The sequence below is a fragment of the Xyrauchen texanus genome, chromosome 21 (genome assembly GCF_025860055.1).
Source record: "Xyrauchen texanus isolate HMW12.3.18 chromosome 21, RBS_HiC_50CHRs, whole genome shotgun sequence".
In the NCBI taxonomy this organism is placed as follows: Eukaryota; Metazoa; Chordata; class Actinopteri; order Cypriniformes; family Catostomidae; genus Xyrauchen; species Xyrauchen texanus.
In genome coordinates, this window is record NC_068296.1 from 6,568,959 (window position 1) to 6,588,355 (window position 19,397).

General features: G+C 37.2%; 1 protein-coding gene across 2 annotated transcripts in view; it reads left to right on the forward strand.

Moving 5' to 3' along the window:
• The first annotated feature begins 8,414 nt into the window (after nucleotides 1–8,414).
• The window catches only part of LOC127661635 (F-BAR and double SH3 domains protein 2), a 111,020-nt gene continuing 100,037 nt past the window's right edge, over nucleotides 8,415–19,397 (forward strand). Inside the window, exons 1-2 of one of the 2 annotated variants that reach the window (XM_052152436.1) lie at nucleotides 8,415–8,679; nucleotides 14,956–15,053. In XM_052152436.1, the coding sequence (XP_052008396.1) occupies nucleotides 8,659–8,679; nucleotides 14,956–15,053 (119 nt within the window). In that variant the 5' untranslated portion in view covers nucleotides 8,415–8,658. The remainder of the gene's footprint in view (nucleotides 8,680–14,955; nucleotides 15,054–19,397) is intronic. The other variant, XM_052152437.1, reaches the window with a different exon arrangement.

The window sequence follows — 19,397 nt, forward strand, 5'->3', positions numbered from 1 at the left end:
TAACTATTGCCAACAAAAGCCTTCATCAGCCAATTAACAAGGACAATTGCATCTATGTGAACTTCTGCAATTAATCAAGGATGGACTTCAAAGACATTGGTCATTAATCTTACATTTCAAACACAATCAATGTTTAAACACTGACCCTTAACACTTACTTAGTTTAATAATTTTAAACCATGATTTTAACTATACATAAGTAATATTTACATTATATTCATGATGTTAGCCAGAGGGGAACTGTCCCCCACAGTGAGTCTGGTTTCTCCCAAGGTTATTTTTCTCCATTAATCTACATCTTATGGAGTTTTGTGTTCCTTGCCACAGTCACCTACAGCTTGCTCACTGGGGTTATTAATAAAATTATTATTTAATTGTTTTTAAACACAATTAAGAATCGTATTTTATCTAATTACACAATGATGATTCATTGACTTTGTAGACATTACAGTTTTATCTGTATATTTTATGTACAGTATATGCACATATTTATTCATTAAACACCAGGAAAAACTATTTTGACAAAACACTGAAAGATTTATCTTGATCTTATCATTTAATAAATAAATAATGATTATAAATATGCAAAGATTGCTTATATACAATATATATATATAAGATAGCTTACTCAAAGTTGCTTATATACTCACATGTGTTTTCAGTAGATATCTTCAGGATTGTGACAGTTGTCTCGTTACACACTGCATAAAATAGTTCTTGCTCTTCCTCTGCCTGTTTATTCCTTATTCTGCTTCTGTATATTGTGGGCAGTTCAACTCATGTTCACAAACTGCAGTCTTTTCCCATTGGCCAGACACTCTCATACATTAGTATGCTCATGGATTTTTTTAATGGTGACTTTTGTAATTCCCATTTTTGGTTGAGCCAGAAGTTGTGTCTTAAATGAATATTCCAGGTTTAATACAACTTAAAGGTGCACTGTCATTTTTTCCTCATTAAAAAAGTTTAACTTCCAAAGACAGGAATTGTAATTTAGCAATTTATGTAGGAAATCATGTGCACATTAAAATAAAGACACCAGTCATATCAGTAACCTTATAAAAGCTGTTTTATTCTACATGGAGAGGTTCCGCACATGGGGGCTGCCATGTTAGAATCACGTGACCAGCTGAATACTACTCTCTTAATCACAGTAACCATCCTGTTATTTGACACTTTCACTCATTGATTAAAGTAATCATGGCTGACTGTGAATAATACATTTCTACAATGGCATCTGAAACTGAAAACTACTGATTTTAAATTAAGCTGCATCCAAGCCACTAGGTGTCAGTGTAAGATTGCATAAAGACAAAAGTTACTGAGTTCGCCTATAAGCTTAATCGACAGCAGTGGCACATGATATTGAACATATATAGCTAGAGGCAGTTTTGTTCATATATTTGTGGAGAGCATGTTTCAGGCCTAAATGAGAAACAAAAGACCAAATTAGAGTGCCAGTAAGCACCATTTACATAGAAAACTCAACTTTATGTGATTGTTGCTTTTCTTTATTATTATCCTAATAATATTGCATTTTTTTTCTGAAATGTAAAATCTTGACATAAAGAATGTGTCAATGATGGGATTTGGTCATTTATCATTTGGGAGAAGTTAACAGAAGCTGTGTTTTCAACATTTATTTATTTATTTATTTAACTTTAACTGAAATGAATAAGCTACCATTGTGAGACAAAAAAAGATATTCTGTACATGCTAAAGTGCAATGAAATATAATCAATGCTCGATCTATCATTTAAAAGTTAAAGTGTGACACTAACATCATCAAACAAACAGAATTACAAAAATTGTCAAATTGGTTTCCGGGAACCCTCGAGTTGTTTGTATGACTTTCTATATTCTGTTGAACACAAAAGCAGATGTTAGGTAGTGTGTTAGTCTCAGTCACCATTCACTTTCATTGGATCTTTTGTCCATATAATGAATTTGAATGGTGACTGAGGCTATCGTTGTGCCTAACATCTCCTTTTGTGTTCCGCAGAGGACTAAAGTGATACGGGATTGGTACAACATAAGGCTGATTAAATGTTGCAAGCATTTGAATTTTTTTGTGAATGATCTGAATTACACCGCACCAAGAGGAAGCAACTCATTCATTTACTCCAGAGGTCAAAGACCAGATATAGAGTGTATATAGGAATATAGTACTTTCCATACCATAAAATGACCCTGTTAAGGGTCACAAGTTCCTTCTCTTTATAACAAACACCTTTTTTGGATATCTGTCATTTTAATCCTAGAGAGTCCAAATAGATTGTTATACTTCTCTCACTGTTAAAAGTTGCAGTTTCATTCACAAATAGTTTTTAATTCAAACATCCTTTGCTCAAGTACGTAGGGAGGTTGCAGGAGATTGTATATTTTCACAACTTTGGCTTGTTTTTGGCTTCTTGTTAATGCTGTTTCTGAAGCCCAGCCCTGCCATGAAGTAGAGAATGGGGTCGATGCCGCTACTGGCGCTGGCCAGAGGTCACGTGACCTTGTGGGCCATGCTGGCATGCTCTTGCATCTTGCAGCTAACTTGCTTGTCATGGTAGTGTAAGGTGTAGTGTATACTTTGGTTCAAGTGAAAAGGAAGAAAATATAACATGAAGGCTAAGAGCACAATTATAATAGTTTTTACTGACTTCTGCTTGATGTGCTGTGACATGGGGCTTCCACAAACAGTGAGCTCCTGAAATTTCCGAACCATCAAAACGTTGCAGACCAGCACCACCCCAAACGGTAGGATGAAGAGAAGAAGCTGAGGAAGAGGATGCTTTCATATCAGCTTGCACATCAGCAATCAGCTTGCACATTTTATGCTTACAGCTTTTTTATAAGCATAGTAGTACAGTAGATGAGGAACGGAAGGGTAAGGATGTAAAGGGTGTCACAAACGTTGAGGTTGATCATGTTGATGGTGCTGGTTTCTCATGTTTGGTCGAAATAGGATGATGTACATGGCAGCAGAGGTGGGTAGAGTAGCCAAAAACTGTACTCAAGTAAAAGTACAATTACTTTAAAAACACATTTCCTAAGAACTTGCTCAATTATTTACTATAGATAATTTCTAAATATCTGCATCAAATGATAGCAAACTATTGAGACAAAACATTGAGATAAACTGCACTGCATCATTTTATTTCATTTCATTTTATGTCCTTTTAATTATAAATATTCTATCCCTATTATTCGTAAAAGCTCACCATTCACACACACAAAAAGACTCTGATTGTTCATAAATTATATTGCGTGTGTTTATAATCTTATGATAAACAATTTTTTTGTGTGTCCTAAATTTGTAAACATGCAATTCTGGTTTTGTTCACTCTACCTCACTTTGAAAAATCATATTGTATTCCACCAGATGGCAGCAAACTCTAGGAAATAAAACATTTTCTCTAACAAACTCCATAAAATATACAGATCTGAAATGTAAGTGGCACTCTAATGCATTTTAGCCCTCACAGATGTGCTCGTCCATAGACATTCAGTCTAATTTGCAGTTCATGCACCACCCCCATTGTTTCACTGAATATCTCGGCCTCTGAGTGGACTAGAAGATCAGTCTGTGTCATGTGTCACAGTGATCCTCCTGTGTTCAATGATATATACATTTGATATATATACCACCTAATCCTGGGTCTTCCCCGAGGCCTCCTCCCAGCTGGACGTGCCTGAAACACCTCCCTAGGGAGGCGGCCAGGGGGCATCCTTACCAGATGCCCAAACCACCTCAACTGACTCCTTTCGACGCAAAGGAGCAGCGGCTCTACTCCGAGCTCCTCACGGATGACTAAGCTCCTCACCCTACCTCTAAGGGAGAAGCCCGCCACCCTTCTGAGGAAGCCCATTTCGGCCGTTTGTACTCGCGACCTAGTTCTTTCGGTCATGACCCAGCCTTCATGACCATAGGTGAGGGCAGGAACAAAAATTGACCGGTAGATCGAGAGCTTTGCCTTTCGGCTCCAACCTCCCGCTACAATGTCCCCTCACTCGTGAACAAGACCCCGAGGTACTTGAACTCATTCACTTGGGGCAATACCTCCTTCCCTACCTGGAGTACGCACTCCATCGGTTTCCTGCTGAGAACCATACTCTCCAAACTGGCCTGGGAACGCCTCGGGGTCCCCCAGTCAGAGCTGGTTAATGTGGCTCGGGATAGGGAAGTTTGGGGCCCCCTGCTGGAGCAGCTGCCCCCGCGACCCGACTTCGGATAAGCGGTTGAAGATGGATGGATGGATGGATATATATATACAGTATATATACATATAATGTATACATACACATTTTATCATCAATAGTCAAAACATATTTTTCTGATGATTTGTTCAACATGCTATGCCTGCTTGATGGCATATATTGTTCTGGACATAAGCTCACAGACAAGTAAAAAAAAGTCTAATTTAGTAGAAAACTGCCTATAAGTTAAAAGCAGATATTACGTTTTTGGCTACTTGGTGCTGACAGCAGCAATGATTGGCTGATAAAAGAGACATTTGTATTTTATGCCTTACAGAAATCATATTTTACTTTGTGATACTTTTGAAAATCGTTTGAACTGTGATATTAGGGTAATGAGAGCTTTCATTTGATATATGGCTTTCCCATTTAGCTACTATGTGAAAGACTTTCAAAGAGTTTCAGCAAGACTACCCAATTACCTCTAGGGGGCGCTAATTTACGGCATGAATGTTTTGAGGCCTTATTTTATTATTTTTTGCAACACAAATGCAGAAGTGATCATTTCAGAAGATATCTATGAAAAGCTCAGATTCTAAACTTTCAAATGACACTTCATATGCCTGACTTGTGTATACGGGGATTTTAAAGTTTTAAGTGTAAACTTTTTTCCGCGATATAGCGCCCCCTTTTGGACCCGCTGGTGGGTCCATGAGTTGTTTTGAAAATTATTGTTTTTAATTTTTTCTTGATGAAAATACTAAATTAAATGTTATACCGTGTAGACTACTTTGTAATCATCATTTAGTTAATAAGTTATTAAACATCGTAGACATGCAAATAAAACACACACACAAAAAATCATAATAACTTACACAGATAGGCCTACTTATATTGTTTTACTCATGTAAGCAACAGTTGTGTCTTCAGTCAATCTGCATACCCCTTCCTGTTCACACTGCAATTTCTCTGCTGTGGGTGTGTTCACATACCTCAGACTGCTCTCATTGGCCAGGACCTCAGCCAATAGTATGTCCATTATTTATAATGGGTGTTTTCAAATCTGAGGGCATTTTCAAACTGTGATGGGCGTTTCTAAACTATCCAATGAAAGCAGGGAATATCAATGGTTTGAAAAATTACCACTTATTGGGAAAAGCTCAGTTTTGTTCTGCAGAGACATGAGAGCCAAACTGCTTAGAAGGGTATAGCTACAGGCAGAGCTCCAAAAAGGATCTGGAACTCCAAAACACCAGCAAAGATATAGGGAGCCCTACATAACCCTTTCCCTAACCTTAATCGTGTGTGAAAGTGATGTCCCGATTTGGAGTTGTGCGAAACCCCCTTTTGGAGTAACCCTGCCCTCTTTTGGAGATTCCGTCCTCATTTGGAGATCTCTGATAGACTTTGTATTAATTATGAAGTCGTACTGTGATTTTAGCTTGACTCAGATTGCTATCAGCAATTTTTGTCAAAATGTATACTGGTTCACGAGTCAGGTAATTTGTCCCTTTGTTTTTAAAAGCAAGTAACATTTCTTATGTACAGTAATGTGCTTTTAACATATGTGTATGTGTAATGCATTGCACCAGGATAAACTTTAAAATACACACACTTTCGAAAGCATAGCCACAAGACTTAAACATTATATGTGTTTATTTGGAGACCAGATTGATAAAATTGCATGCTAATAAAGTTATATCCAATTTTAAAACTCCTGTCATATCTATGTAAAGGTGGCAAATCTTGTAACTTTCACATTATGTCCATAACTATAGCAGAAAGGGACTGTTTACATAGAGAAAATAGGGCCTTTATTTCAGATTAGTGCCCTTGAAGAGAACCCTGGGGAGCCTGGCAAAGGAGACGAGCATATGTTAATTATCAATAATTGACTTCTTGGCAAATAGCAAAGTGAGAATTTCACACACCACCATGTTTAATTTTTAAATGGTACACTTGTTATCACTCTCTTACATGATACTTCATGTTTTGTAATGTTTAATAATATAGCGAGCATAAAAGCCCTTCAAGTGAACATTATGATCCTTTAAGAACCCAATGAAACCATGTAGGTGAGTGATTTAATGTCGTCTTTTTTTTTTCTTTTCTTTTTTGTAAACAATCAATACGACTACTTACTATATGTGTGTGTATATAATCAGAAACTGCTTGCATTTTAGGCCAAAACACAGAGCAGCACAAAACCCATGACGTATGAGCATAATAAAATACACTTTTTTCAAATGTAGATGTCAAACCCACCAATCTTTACTGTCTGTTGGCAAAATGCTAAATATAATTGGATGGTTTATAATTGTATGCAGGGGTTATATTGGGATTTTGGAGTTGGGGGAACCCGAACACCACCCCCAAGCCCTCCAAGCCATTCCAGACAGCTCTGCCCAATTTAACTTGTATGAATGTATGTGCGTGTTGTTAGTGTCATTAGGTCTGATTATTGCTGTGCATGATTGTGTAAAATCTAAAGAAAATGATTTTATAGGACCAAGAATGTTGCAAGCACTGTTCCTCCATAGTTGATACGCATTTCACTAATGACAGCTATCCCAGAAGAATAAAGGCTTGTTCTAGAGGAGGAAAGGGCAGTTCCTTACATTGTTTATTTATTTTTGTAGTAATATGTTTTAGATATAGCAGTATGTTGACTTCTGTATAGATTCTTGTCTCTTTAGAGTGTCATGCCAGTAGTAGTTTTAGTCAATGGGGTATTGACTGTATTCTATAACTGTAATGGCATTTTATCCAAACAAAGAGGACAGGGGAATCGGTTTATCTGGGGTTGATTATTATTCTGACGGCCTACGGAGTACCTCAATCGATGGCCTGTCGATCGATTGCGAGTCCTTGTTGCTGTGCAAGCCCCAGGGGGTATCTGTGAGCACCTGCTGGTAGGTGGTGGAACTACACCACCCGATGGCAAAAAGCATCGGGTGGTTCTCCATTGACAGCCATTCAAAAGTAGCCGTGTTTTATGACGAAATATAAATAAATCCAAGAAAAATGTCAAATTAAATTATTTAATTACATTATAAAACATCGTCATCCGGTGACGGATTGTTTTTGAAGGACTCTTAAAAGCGTGAAATTGATTTATATTTTTTTCCCGTTGACGAGTTATCAGTCACGTGACACTCTGAGCGCCCGTGAGCAAAGATGGCAGCCTCTGTTTCGCTTGTTTTTGGGAATCCTGCGCTAGCTGAGCAGTGTCAGACAAGCATAATCATAGAGATGAATGGGGATGCTAACGGATAGCTCTCTCTCTCTCCCTCTCCAGGTATTTTATAGCTCCATGGCAAGCCCGCGGACGCGAACATGCGTGAGAAACAGTACTCACAACACACACAAAAAAAACACACAGCGGTACGTCACTGTTTACATCTCGATCGATTGTAAATGTGTTATTATTTTGCATTAAATCACACCACATTAAACATGTACAGAATGAAGAAACACGCAAAGAAATATAGACTAAAAGTTGAGATATAAACAAAATAATAGTGAGGGGTTTCATAAAACATACGGAAATATGTACAAATATATTTTACATATTAATATACATTACAAAACTGTTAAATTCTCTCATTTTCTTTTTTTAAATGTTTTATGTATTGCTTTAAGCAGTATAATATGACAAACCAACTGAAAGCATAAGAAATAAACTATAGGAAAAAAGGTATATCGACAATATACAGAATACAAATGGCTATACATTATACAATATACAATGCATATAATATTAAGATTCAAAAGGGAATATCCAAGGCTTTATAAAAGTTAATACTCTTTAGCTCTTTACTGTTTTTTTTTATTATTATTATTTTTTTACTCCTGTTAACATATTAAAGTAATACTTTACTTCTATTTTGAATTGTGTGAAATTCTGTTAAATTCTTCTCGTAAATAAAATATCGTGAAATACCCCATAGCGGCCAAGTGTAGCTCTTGAAAATGTATTTATTGCGGTGACGTTGCCACGTAGTCTTCCTGGACTGTCCAATCACGGTGTCTAATTAATATTCATGCTTACCAGCTGACTGGGGCCGGCCAACTTTTGCATTTTAGCCAATCAAATAGGCCTATTGAGCTAGCGTCCCGTTACGTGATTAATATTCATTAGTGTAACCTTCACCATAGTAGGATTAGCATTTTAGCGGATTAGCGGTTTGTTGTTTCCGGTCCGGGGCGCTGTTGGGCTTGCTTTTACACTTCGGAGCCCGCTGCTTTTTGGAGGCATATTCTGTGTTTTATGACTTTCTCCCCTGATCCGCAGTGTTTGCTCAGCGTCTGCCAGAGTGGACGTGCTCTATCATGGCCGTCTGAATCGCGATCGGATTGCAGTCTGATCTCCTTTCCCCCCTTTTTCCCGACACAGGGATTTAATTATCTACCCCGATCGCATTGGAAATCGCTTCTTTGGGAATATTACTCCATTTGTGCCAATGTTAAAACATGCAGCCTCCGCCAAGAAAGGTAGGAAATCCTCTTTGGGAGAAACGGGTTCTTGAAATGAAGAAAAAAACGCGTGAAATCAGTTATTTGCAAGATTGTTGCATTGTCCCGAAGTTGCAACTTTGCAACCAGCAGCCGTTTGCTTAGAAACAATCTATCAGTTTTCCCGATTGTAGCTGAAATTGTTGTAACAGACTTTTCTCGTAGAGTTGTTTTTAAAGCCACAGCAGCGAGGAATATTCGTGAAAGCCAGCACACATTTACTTGACACGGTGAGGGAGTATTTTTTTTGGACAGATCTGTCCTCGGATAACGGTAAAAGCCACGAGTTGTTTGTTTTGTGTATTTTGTGTGGGGCTTCTTTCACTCTAATCCGAATCAACTGGACTCGATCACACAATGCTTTTAACATATATCCTGATGTCGGATCACACCTTGCTTTAGTGACTCCAAATGTCATGCATATATTGAAAGCATATGTGAATAAGAGAACGTGAGTTTTTAGATAATGAAAGATGTGTTTTACTGTAAACACGCAAAGATGACAGCAGGGGTGTTGGGTTTCAAACTGAAGTCCCACATTCTATATGAAGGAATGTGAAATTTCCATGCATTAACACCCTCTATTGTTATGATTCGTACAATTGTTTTTTTTATATATATATATATATATATATATATATATATATATATATATACACCCACATATCTATATCTATATATATAGCATCAATGCATTGGATCATACAGTCAAAATAAAATCCATAAGGTTGACGTCTGAGTTGTATGCAATCGCTTTGTCTAAAGAAGAGGGGGAGAGCAGATAGCATGTAGCATAGGTTTACCCCTCAATTGTGCTATTATTATTCTCAATACGATGTTTTAAAAGCACAGATTAACATCCCTATGCACAAGTCTTTGAATCACAAAGCAATCTTAAATGTTCTTCAAAACAAGAATGTAATCATTGCAAATTTCCACACAAAATTTAAATCAGTTCATTTCAATAGAAGATAATGGAAAATATTACAGAGGTACCTGGTGCATCAGTCATGTTGAGTATTAAAAAAAAAAAAAAAAAACCACACATGACATATATGACAGTCATGTTGAGTATTTAAAAAAAAAAAAACACACACAATGACATATATGACACATATATGAGTAAGGCTTAAAGGTAAAAATCCCACCTTGAATTCTTAAAAATGGCTTTTCTGTCCACTGTAGTGGACACCATGCATCGGAGGCTTAAACAAAGAGGTAAATATTATTCATTTGTTGTGGTTGTTGTCTCACAGAGAATATTTATTTTCATTGAAATCCACCATAAATTATGTTAAGCGTATTCTATTGATTTCTATAATGGCTAGTGTGAATATTTAGGTGATCTTTATATGATTCAGAAAGATTAAATCATGCAGGTGCTGAAAAGATGGTGTGTATCTTCTGTACTTTCCAAACCAAATATATGGTATGATCATATATATCCACATGTTTGCTAGCAGTGTGGATTTTCCATTGAGATATCATTACATGCATGCCTGGAAATATTCCATTGTGATTATACACTTTTGTTTCATTATGACTCACAAGCACAAGGCCAGTGTAAGTGTTTCTTGTATACAGAGTAATAATGTATCACCTGTACATCTCAAAGTGTTGATGAGAGCCGTGCAGCCAGCTGTCATACTGGGTGTTATGGTGCAACTTTAACATTGTATCATGCTGTCAGCGTTGGGTGCTGGGCTGCTTTCGGGCTATTTTGTTTTTCCATTCTCCTTGGCTTTAAACCTTTAGGGAGTTGTTACAGAGCCAATTATCTCCTCACCTGCCAAGTAGAGAGCTTTTGTTTTAATTAACAGTTTCTCCCCAGATATTAGTCAACCTGCCCGGGCTCATTGGTCCGGTCCCATTGGGTTTTCTCAGCCATGTTGTGCTACTGAGCATTGCATAGTTACAAAGTTCTTAACCCCAAACATCAAGGTATGGCTTCTATCTGGACACAACATGATTGAACTCAGGGCTATGGCCATCATAGGCTTATTCAGGCAATATTCAGATTTGTGGTTGACCAGAATGGGTTTTTTGATTCTTAGATTCCAATTCCTACATTTGTTGCACCAATCTTAAAGGAATGTTGTGAGTTCAATACAAGTTAAGCTCAATAGACAGTATTTGTGGCATAATGTTGATTACCATAAAAAAATAACTGTGCCCCTCATGGTTACAGAGAGGCACTTACAATGGAAGTGAATGGGGCTAATATTTGGAGGGTTTAAAGCCAGAGATGTGAAGCTTATAATTTTATAAAAGCACTTACATGAATTCTTCAGTTAAAACGCATGTATTATGTAAGCTTTAAAGTTGTTTAAATCATCGTTTAGGGGTTTACAGCATTATGTCATCATGGCAATGAAGAAAAGGTTAGTAAGTGATTTATCAAGCTAAAATCATGTTAAAACTTCCATTGTAAGTGCCTCGCTGTAACCCAGATTTGTGATTTTTTTTTTTAAAGAAAATGGACGGATGAGTTAAAATTACTTTTTGTGGTAACCAACGTTATGCCACAAATGCTGTTGATTGAGCTAAACTTGTATTATATTATATTATTATATTGTACCGGAATATTCCTTTAAGCGTAATGCACACGGCTGAAGCTCATCTCCTTTGATGTTTTGAGCAAAAGTGTAATGTAGTGTAATGTAGTGTCATGTAGTGTCATGTAGTGTGCACACTCTTGTGTCAAGCCACGACAAGTCGCAGACGCAAAGACGGATTTCAAAACAGCTTGATATTTACACTAGATGTCTGTCGACAAAGAATAATTAGGAAAAAGAAAATCACCCACATCTCTCTACCCACTGTTTTTATAGTTTTCAGGTGTTTTTCTTTCCAATAAGCACAAAAAATGGGCCGCTCTTTCATATTTGTTGACGTTACGAACAATAAACTGTGCAAGTTTGTGAATTAATTTAGTTATTGTAATTTTAAGATGTGATCCGTTTGAAATGGGACGATGCTAAAGGATCCGCAGTTAATACAGCTGGTTTTACGCCGGTTACTTGAAGATTTAAAGGGAAATAAGCATATGATTGGAAAATTTAAAAGGTGCATAAACATGCACAATTGGGACACAGATCTTAGAAGGACACACTTTGGAAGGTCAGTTACAGGTACTGCACTAAAATAACTTAGAATTCTTCAATAAACCATGTTTGCGTATAATTAAAGGTGCACAGAGTAATTTTTTCCTTTTTAAAAAAAGTTTAACTCTCAAGGCATGTATTGTAAAGTTGCAATCTATGTAGGAAAACATGACCACTCACATTAAAATGAAGACTCCACTCATATCATTAACCTTATAAAAACTGTTTTGTTGTACATTGAGAGGGTCCACACATGGGGGCAGCCATTTTAGAATCACATGACCAGATGAATACTGTTTGCTTAATCTCAGTAACTGTCCTGTTATTTGACACTTTCAGTCATTGGTTAAAGTAATCATGGCTGACTGTGAATACAAAATTTCTACAATGGCATCTGAAACTGAAATTTATTTGAAATTATGCTGCATCCAAGCCACTAGGTGTCAGTGTAAATCCAAGATGACACAAAGACTAAAGTTACTGAGTGCATCTTAAAGAGAACATGTGCTCCGGTTTTTAGCACTTTCTTTTACATTTTTGTGATTTTATTATTATTTAGTAAAACACAGACGTAATAATTGATGTTTGATGTCATGAAATCAGAGGCTTTACCCTCAAAATACAAAAACAAGTGGTCGGTGATATCTCTCTTGTACATTAGTGATTGGATCACCCAAACACATCTTAATATCAGTAGTACACATGGCCTCAATCAGGACTCTGGGACGAATGGTCATGTAGTTAAAACCCCCAGTCTGCGTTCAGTCCTTTAGTGTGCGCATCAAGACTGCGAGTCTCAGGATGCCAACTGAAAGTAATTTAGTGTGCACTTGGCTTTACTGTAAATGTGTTTTTAACTTTTTTAACTTTTTTATTGTACAAATGCTGTCGTTTGAGAAACTTGTTTCGAAACCAGAACATTCCTTTAAATTTGTGACTGTGACCATGTTAAATTCTTCACTACAAAAGATCAGATTTTCTTGCTTCCATTGAAGCACACAAGATGCTCTGGAATATTTTCTTAATGCATGCTGTCATTAAAGCAAAACACGGACATATCAAAAACTAAGACATTCTGTTGTGCTAATTTTTAATTAAATAATTTGTATTCAATTAGAAAAGAAAGAATGCAACATAGACCCCTTCAGGACAAAAAGGGTACCAGGTGTTACTGTTAACCATCACCTGGTTCCTTTCTTTTTGTCCCTTAACCTGTTGATACGCAATCGCCCGCATGCGGTAGTGACTTCACTCTGCTTACATTTTAATATATCATTTACCGTTTATAAATGTAATTAATGTTAACAAATTATACATATTTTCAAAGGTCTAAGGGTTCAGTATTTATATCCGATCTCTGTTTCACGATAGCAATGCTCCAGAAACAGCAATTTAGTTATTTGTGCTAGGAGTACAAATGAAAACATGCAATATCAAAACGGGACTTCATACATTTGTTATGAATACGCGATTGTCAGATGAATCCAGTTCGCCACACTTGGGTCAATTGTCAATGTCCAAGCGTTCAATGAAAAACTTCCAATAGCACTTTTTGTCCATAAAAGTGATAAATCTGAGAAATAATTATATATTCTCCATTGTTTACATGAGATCTTGCCTAAAAGAATTACCCTTCGTCATCACTCTTCAACAAACTACGCAATCTGAGCAGCATTCATGTTGTAAAACTGTATATTATCTTACATTTTAGAGTTTCATAAACAAAATGAGCCTGTCTCCAAAGTCTATTTTAAAAAATGCGGCGTAGTTTTATTCATAAAAGCAAAGCAGTGCAGTCAGATTTTGTGTCGTCTTGAGAGGCGGAGCCTTAATTTTACTCTGTACATTTCCAGCGATTTTTCAGAGATAAAAGCTTGCAGGAACCTCATTTCTTGTCAGATCATCTTCAAATTTGAAATGTAACTTCTTTAGACTTCTGGCTTTGAGAACATTGTATTTCTGGGTTGTCTTGGTACTTTTAATATTGTTTTTTTAGATCATAAAAACATGTTCAGCACAAAATATTTCCATTACAATAAACTTCAGCTTTTCTAACTTCTCAAAAATAACAACATATATTAATTCTGAAACTTGGGGAAATAAAGCCCAAAGTGTCTTCTTTCAAAAGATACTACAACTGTGTCCATACTCCACCATTTAAGTTCAGGTGTGTCATTTTCATGGTTTGTGCTCAAAAAAGGGGTTGCGTATCAACAGACTAAACCCTAGGTATACTTCAAATTGGACGTGAACGCTTTGTACAGTCCAACGCAAGCCTGCCAAAGTATACTCATTTGACCGTGCGTGCATACACTGCCGGCTGGTGCATGCATGCCACGACTGCTATAAGACAGTGGACAATTTCTCTTCAGGAGTTTGATCCATAAAGATGTCTTCATATTCCTACAGGTTACAGTTACACAAATGCAGGTATCTCCTGACCTCCTCACAAACACGCTCTTGACGTGTATATCTACTGTTGTTGTTGTTTTTACCTTCATCTCCTGATGTTTAGTGGTGATTACATCTTATAGTGCTTGTTCGTGACTGCAACGGCCAAATGTGTGTTTTGCCACCTTGTGGATCCACTAATTAGTGCAGATAATTCCAGGCACATGCACATTCTGCGCATTAAAAATATGCGTCACGCGTCCTGTACGCGGATGCTCGGCGTTCGCGTCTGACCGATGTGTACTTTGGGCATTAAAAACATTCAAACCGTTTTAAATGGATCTTCTGGGTGTATACAGCATGCTTATGTATGCAACTCGCTGCAGACAAACCTAAAATAGGAGATTTCCTCATGTTGCTGGTATGAGTGTTACTTGGTTCTTGATAAGGTGCAGTCTAGATCAGTCTTGAGATCAGTGTGTGCTACTACCTTTATGGTTTAGACCAATAGACAATAGTTTAATTATTCTCATAACAATGGAGTGCCATTATGTTTTTTAAAGAAAGAATAGATCAGCAATTTGTCTTTGTGTTGTTGTTAATGAAGTTTGTGAATTTGTCATTCTGGCTCTTATAGATGAAGCTTAGAACTCTTTGGAAACAAAATAATGAGCTTGTGTGGGACTGAGTGTGTTCTTGTGTGTTAAAATGGCACGCACCATCCTCTTCTTTGGCTCTAATGATCTCGTTTGCCCCTTAGGTGAAAGTGACACAGGAACTGAAGAACACGCACACGGAGCAGCTCGGCAGGCTGCATTTAAAACACCAGTCAGAATGTGATTTATTGGAAGATATGAGGTAAGCCGTTATACAACACACTAACATACTCTTACGGCCACAAAAGCATGAGGAAAAATTTTATGGAATGAAAGATTGAAATGAGGGGCCACAAAGAAGGGGAGAACGGAGAGATTATTCCCTCTTCGATCACAGGACTGGGATGTGACGAAGGCATTTCCTCTGGACTTCCTGCTCGTGGGCCAGTCGTTTAACACAGCTGGAAGTCATAACTGTGCTACTCTTCTCTTTTTTTTCCTGTTTGTCTCTCTCTGTCTATCCTCTCTTAAAAGGGATTGAGGGCTGTTACATATCTGTGTGCATTTTATATCAGGATTGAAGGTGAAAATGTACCATATATGAATTTCTTAGGGTTAAGGTTTATGTCTTAGATGGTGTAACTGGTGTCACCAATCTCGCCAATTCTTTTTCTTTTCTCCTCTAGTTTTAATCACCTTTTTGGCTTTACCAGTTCATTTAAAATGGTGCTACGGTGTGACATGATTTTTTACATGCAGACACAATTGATATGTGGTCATGAAAGCAAGACATGTCAACTTTAAAGAAGTATTTCATGTTATCTACCCGGGATTTGTTAAAACCTGTGCGTTTGAACTCAGAATTTATGTACATGTTTATATGTTTGTACATGTTTCAGCGTGTTTTAGATGATATTTGACAGTGGCACACCCTCACTAGGGAGCTAAAGACGAAAATTGCAGCGCAATCACAATTTTGTGTGGAGGCTATTCTGGTGTGTGTGACAGGGAATAGAAGCTTGTTTGTGTCATAAGAAATGGGGGTGGTCATTTTTAGACATGTGCAAAAATACATATTTCAATATCAGCTCATTGGTGGATATCTGATGTCTAGTCATTCTTAAAAGTGCATGATTATTACATTCTTTTAATGGAGAATCCCGTGAAGTTGTACACTTTCACTCGCACAATAAATTAACCATTGTTGACTGTCAATCAACAGTGCTGGAATAGGCCACAGTGTTACACTTTTAGATAGAAATCAACCAACAAATAGCTTACTTGTACTTGACTCTGTACATTAAGCTAATATATGAGAAAATGTTAACAAGGAATAAGTGACGCATCATCTTTAATTTGAATAGTCTGCTTGTACCTGCCATTTGGAGACAAACGTCAATACATACAAATAATGGAGCCGTTCTGTCTGCGTCTACTTTTGCATCTTTACACAGAAAAGTGAGCAGCACACTTTAATAGCTTTACACCTCACAGTCAATGACCTTCTGCTGGTGTTTCTGCTGTCCTTGACTACAAGCAGTAAGACATGAAAGTAAGTCACTCCGTGAGTCATTTAACCATCTGGAATATTGCATACCTGCATTTTCTTTCCTGTTCCTAGAGATGATGTCAGACATGATGTCCCATCAACAACCTTAGTCAGGATATGCACCATATTAACATGATCTCATAACAATTACGTTACATTTACATTTATGCATTTGGCAGACGCTTTTATCCAAAGCGACTTACAGAGCCCTTATTACAGGGACAATCCTCCTGGAGCAACCTGGAGTTAAGTGCCTTGCTCAAGGACACAATGGTGGTGGCTGTGGGGCTCGAACCAGCGTCCTTCTGATTACCAGATTACCAGTTATGTGCTTAGACCACTTACACCACCACTCCAATTGTACGTTACTTTGACAATTACGTGCGCTTATGTTGTGTCCTTCCTTCGTATAAAAGCATCTGCTAAATTAAATGTGACTGTGCTGTCATTTCTGAGAATTTATATTCAGAACTAAATTACTTTTTTTCACTGTCTCTGGCCCTCTGTCTGAAACACTCAGTTTTCTGTGCTGCCACTTTTAGACTTCAATACGCACTGCACCCACTGTGTTATGATTGGCTAACATTTTTGAAGGGCAACACTGTATTACCAACAATCATTTTCACTGGTCGATCATGAAAGGGTATTCCACCTATTTCGCTGATTAACTGTGACAAAGGGAATCCTGATGCATTTAATTCTGCCAAAAACAAAACATGGGATGTTGTGTGTAAAACGAGACAGATGAGACGCAGCCACTATACTACACAACTTGTCTTTCGTTGCACTCCATGCTACATTTCTTCTTATATTATAAAATGAGAAAATGTGCATTTCTTTGGTAAATAACCATGTAAAAATCCCAATCCGCTCCGCATTGGAGTCCTGATCATGGTTTATTTTGTGATAAAAATGGCTGACAATACAATTCCTTGCATATCAAACAAATACAGACAGAAACATTAGTATTAGATTTGTTACTTACTGTGTCGTGTCCAGTGTTGCTGGTTCAGCTACATCTTTTAAAAGTTAATTTACAAAGTCTGAATCACAATAGTTATCAAAAGAATCCTTAGAGAAATGTGCCAACCAAACCATATAATCCACATTGACGAGTTCAGGAACAAAAACAACCGTTGTCATCTTTAAAAGGCTATGCGGAGACGCAAAATTTCCGCAGCCAGGAATATCCTGACATTTTCTACGCTTCCGTGGAATTTCAGTCTTTGTTAGTTCAAAAACAACTACAGCAAATGTTCTTCTATGTGTATAGGAATGGCTGTACCTGTTCAGCACGCTCCTTTTCACTCACATAAGCTACGCACCAGTGGGCGGGACAAACAGACGATGATGTAAATGGAGGCGATGATGTCGTGCTGTCTTTGAGGAGGTCTTGCATTAATGAGTACCCTTTGTAACATCACAAATATACGGATGTAGAGAATGAAGCCTTTTTAAATCTTATTGTCATTAAATCCTCTTTTTGGACTGGGAAGTACAAAACATCGAGAAAAATTTGATTCCTCGTGTCATGACCCCTTTAAAAGTATTGTAGCAGTTCATAGGTGAAATGTCCATTGTGTGGCACTAAAAGCGAATTAAATGTTCTCTCTAACCAATTAATTTTGTAAGATGTTCTATTGAGTTTTATATCAACAAAACCTCCCTTCCCGTAATCTTAAACCTAAACCTTGTCGAAAGTGTCATAAAGCAAACGTAACTTGAAAAACGTAATTGCTGAAGCAACCACATCAATTTGTGTTGCTTTTGACACTTTCCACTAACATGTTGACTTGTGTTCATTCAGGAGTCCTACCCTGAATATTTGCAGCGCTAATGCAATGCTCTATCAGTGGAGCTACTGCAAAATTTTATCAAAAGCTTGTGAATTTAGTTGATTATGTCATCCCAACTTTAAAATGTACTGCCTAACAAGTGTTTAGATGTCGTAAGATAGTATTGTGTGAGAAATCAGGTGAAAATTTTGTTTTTGAACTGATAATCTGCCTTTGTACTCCTGATTTGTATGAAAAGGAGTTCATGTCATTGTTGTTGTAGCGCCTCAAATGTGTGTGATGTAATTAATTCCATGTTAAAATACTTTAACTACATTTGTTTCTCCCCAATCTTAAATATTTGGTTCCATCATTGTGTTCAATTGATTTGTTCTTGCGGTTTGTTCTGGTTTTAATGTCGTATGAGCTTTAGTTAGGCTAGCATGTGGTTAAGTTAGCATGTGGATTCCATCTGTGAAGCAGACTCCCTCTCTGTCTTCAAAAAACATCTAAAGACACATTGTTTTGTGAGCACTTAGACCATACAGTCGTAAAAAATAAAAGAAAAACTCTTGTTGCACTCTAATCTCTGTCTTGGATAGTACTTTTTTTGATGCAATTGAAACTGTAATGCAGCACTTTTTATGCTACTGTCTCCTTAAGATGAATCGCTGCCCATACAAAGAGTGAGCATTTGATTCACCACAAATGTTTGCCAGAAGTTTGCAGCTCTTCTCCAGAAGTGGTTAACTTCTGGCAAACCTTTGGCAACAGTGGACAATTTGCCGTAAGTTTGGTGCAAAGCTCATTTGCATGTGAAAATTATCAGTAGCGAATTTGTGGCAAGTTTGCTGCAAAATTGACATGAACTCTCAATTATCTTAAGGGTTATGTTGTATCCTTCCTCATTTTGTCAATCGCTTTGGATAAAAGCATCTGCTAAATTAATAAATATAAATGTAAATGTTAACAACAGTATGTTTTCACACACTTTAAAAGTTTGATATCAGTAATTCATGTTTATAATGTAATCTAAACGCATTAAGCCCCTAGTAGGCTTCGTTTTTGACACATATACTTAGTGTCTGCATACACGTACACAAGCCTCTCAAAGTAAACTTAATTTGACCGTGCACACTTTTACATGCTGTTGGCACTGAAATTAGATACCGGACTATTTCTCCTCAGGAGTTTAGACACCCAAAGATGTCTTTATAGTCCTTCAGACTCTAGTTATACAAATGCAGGTATCTCCTGACCTCTTCCTGAAGCTCTTGATGTA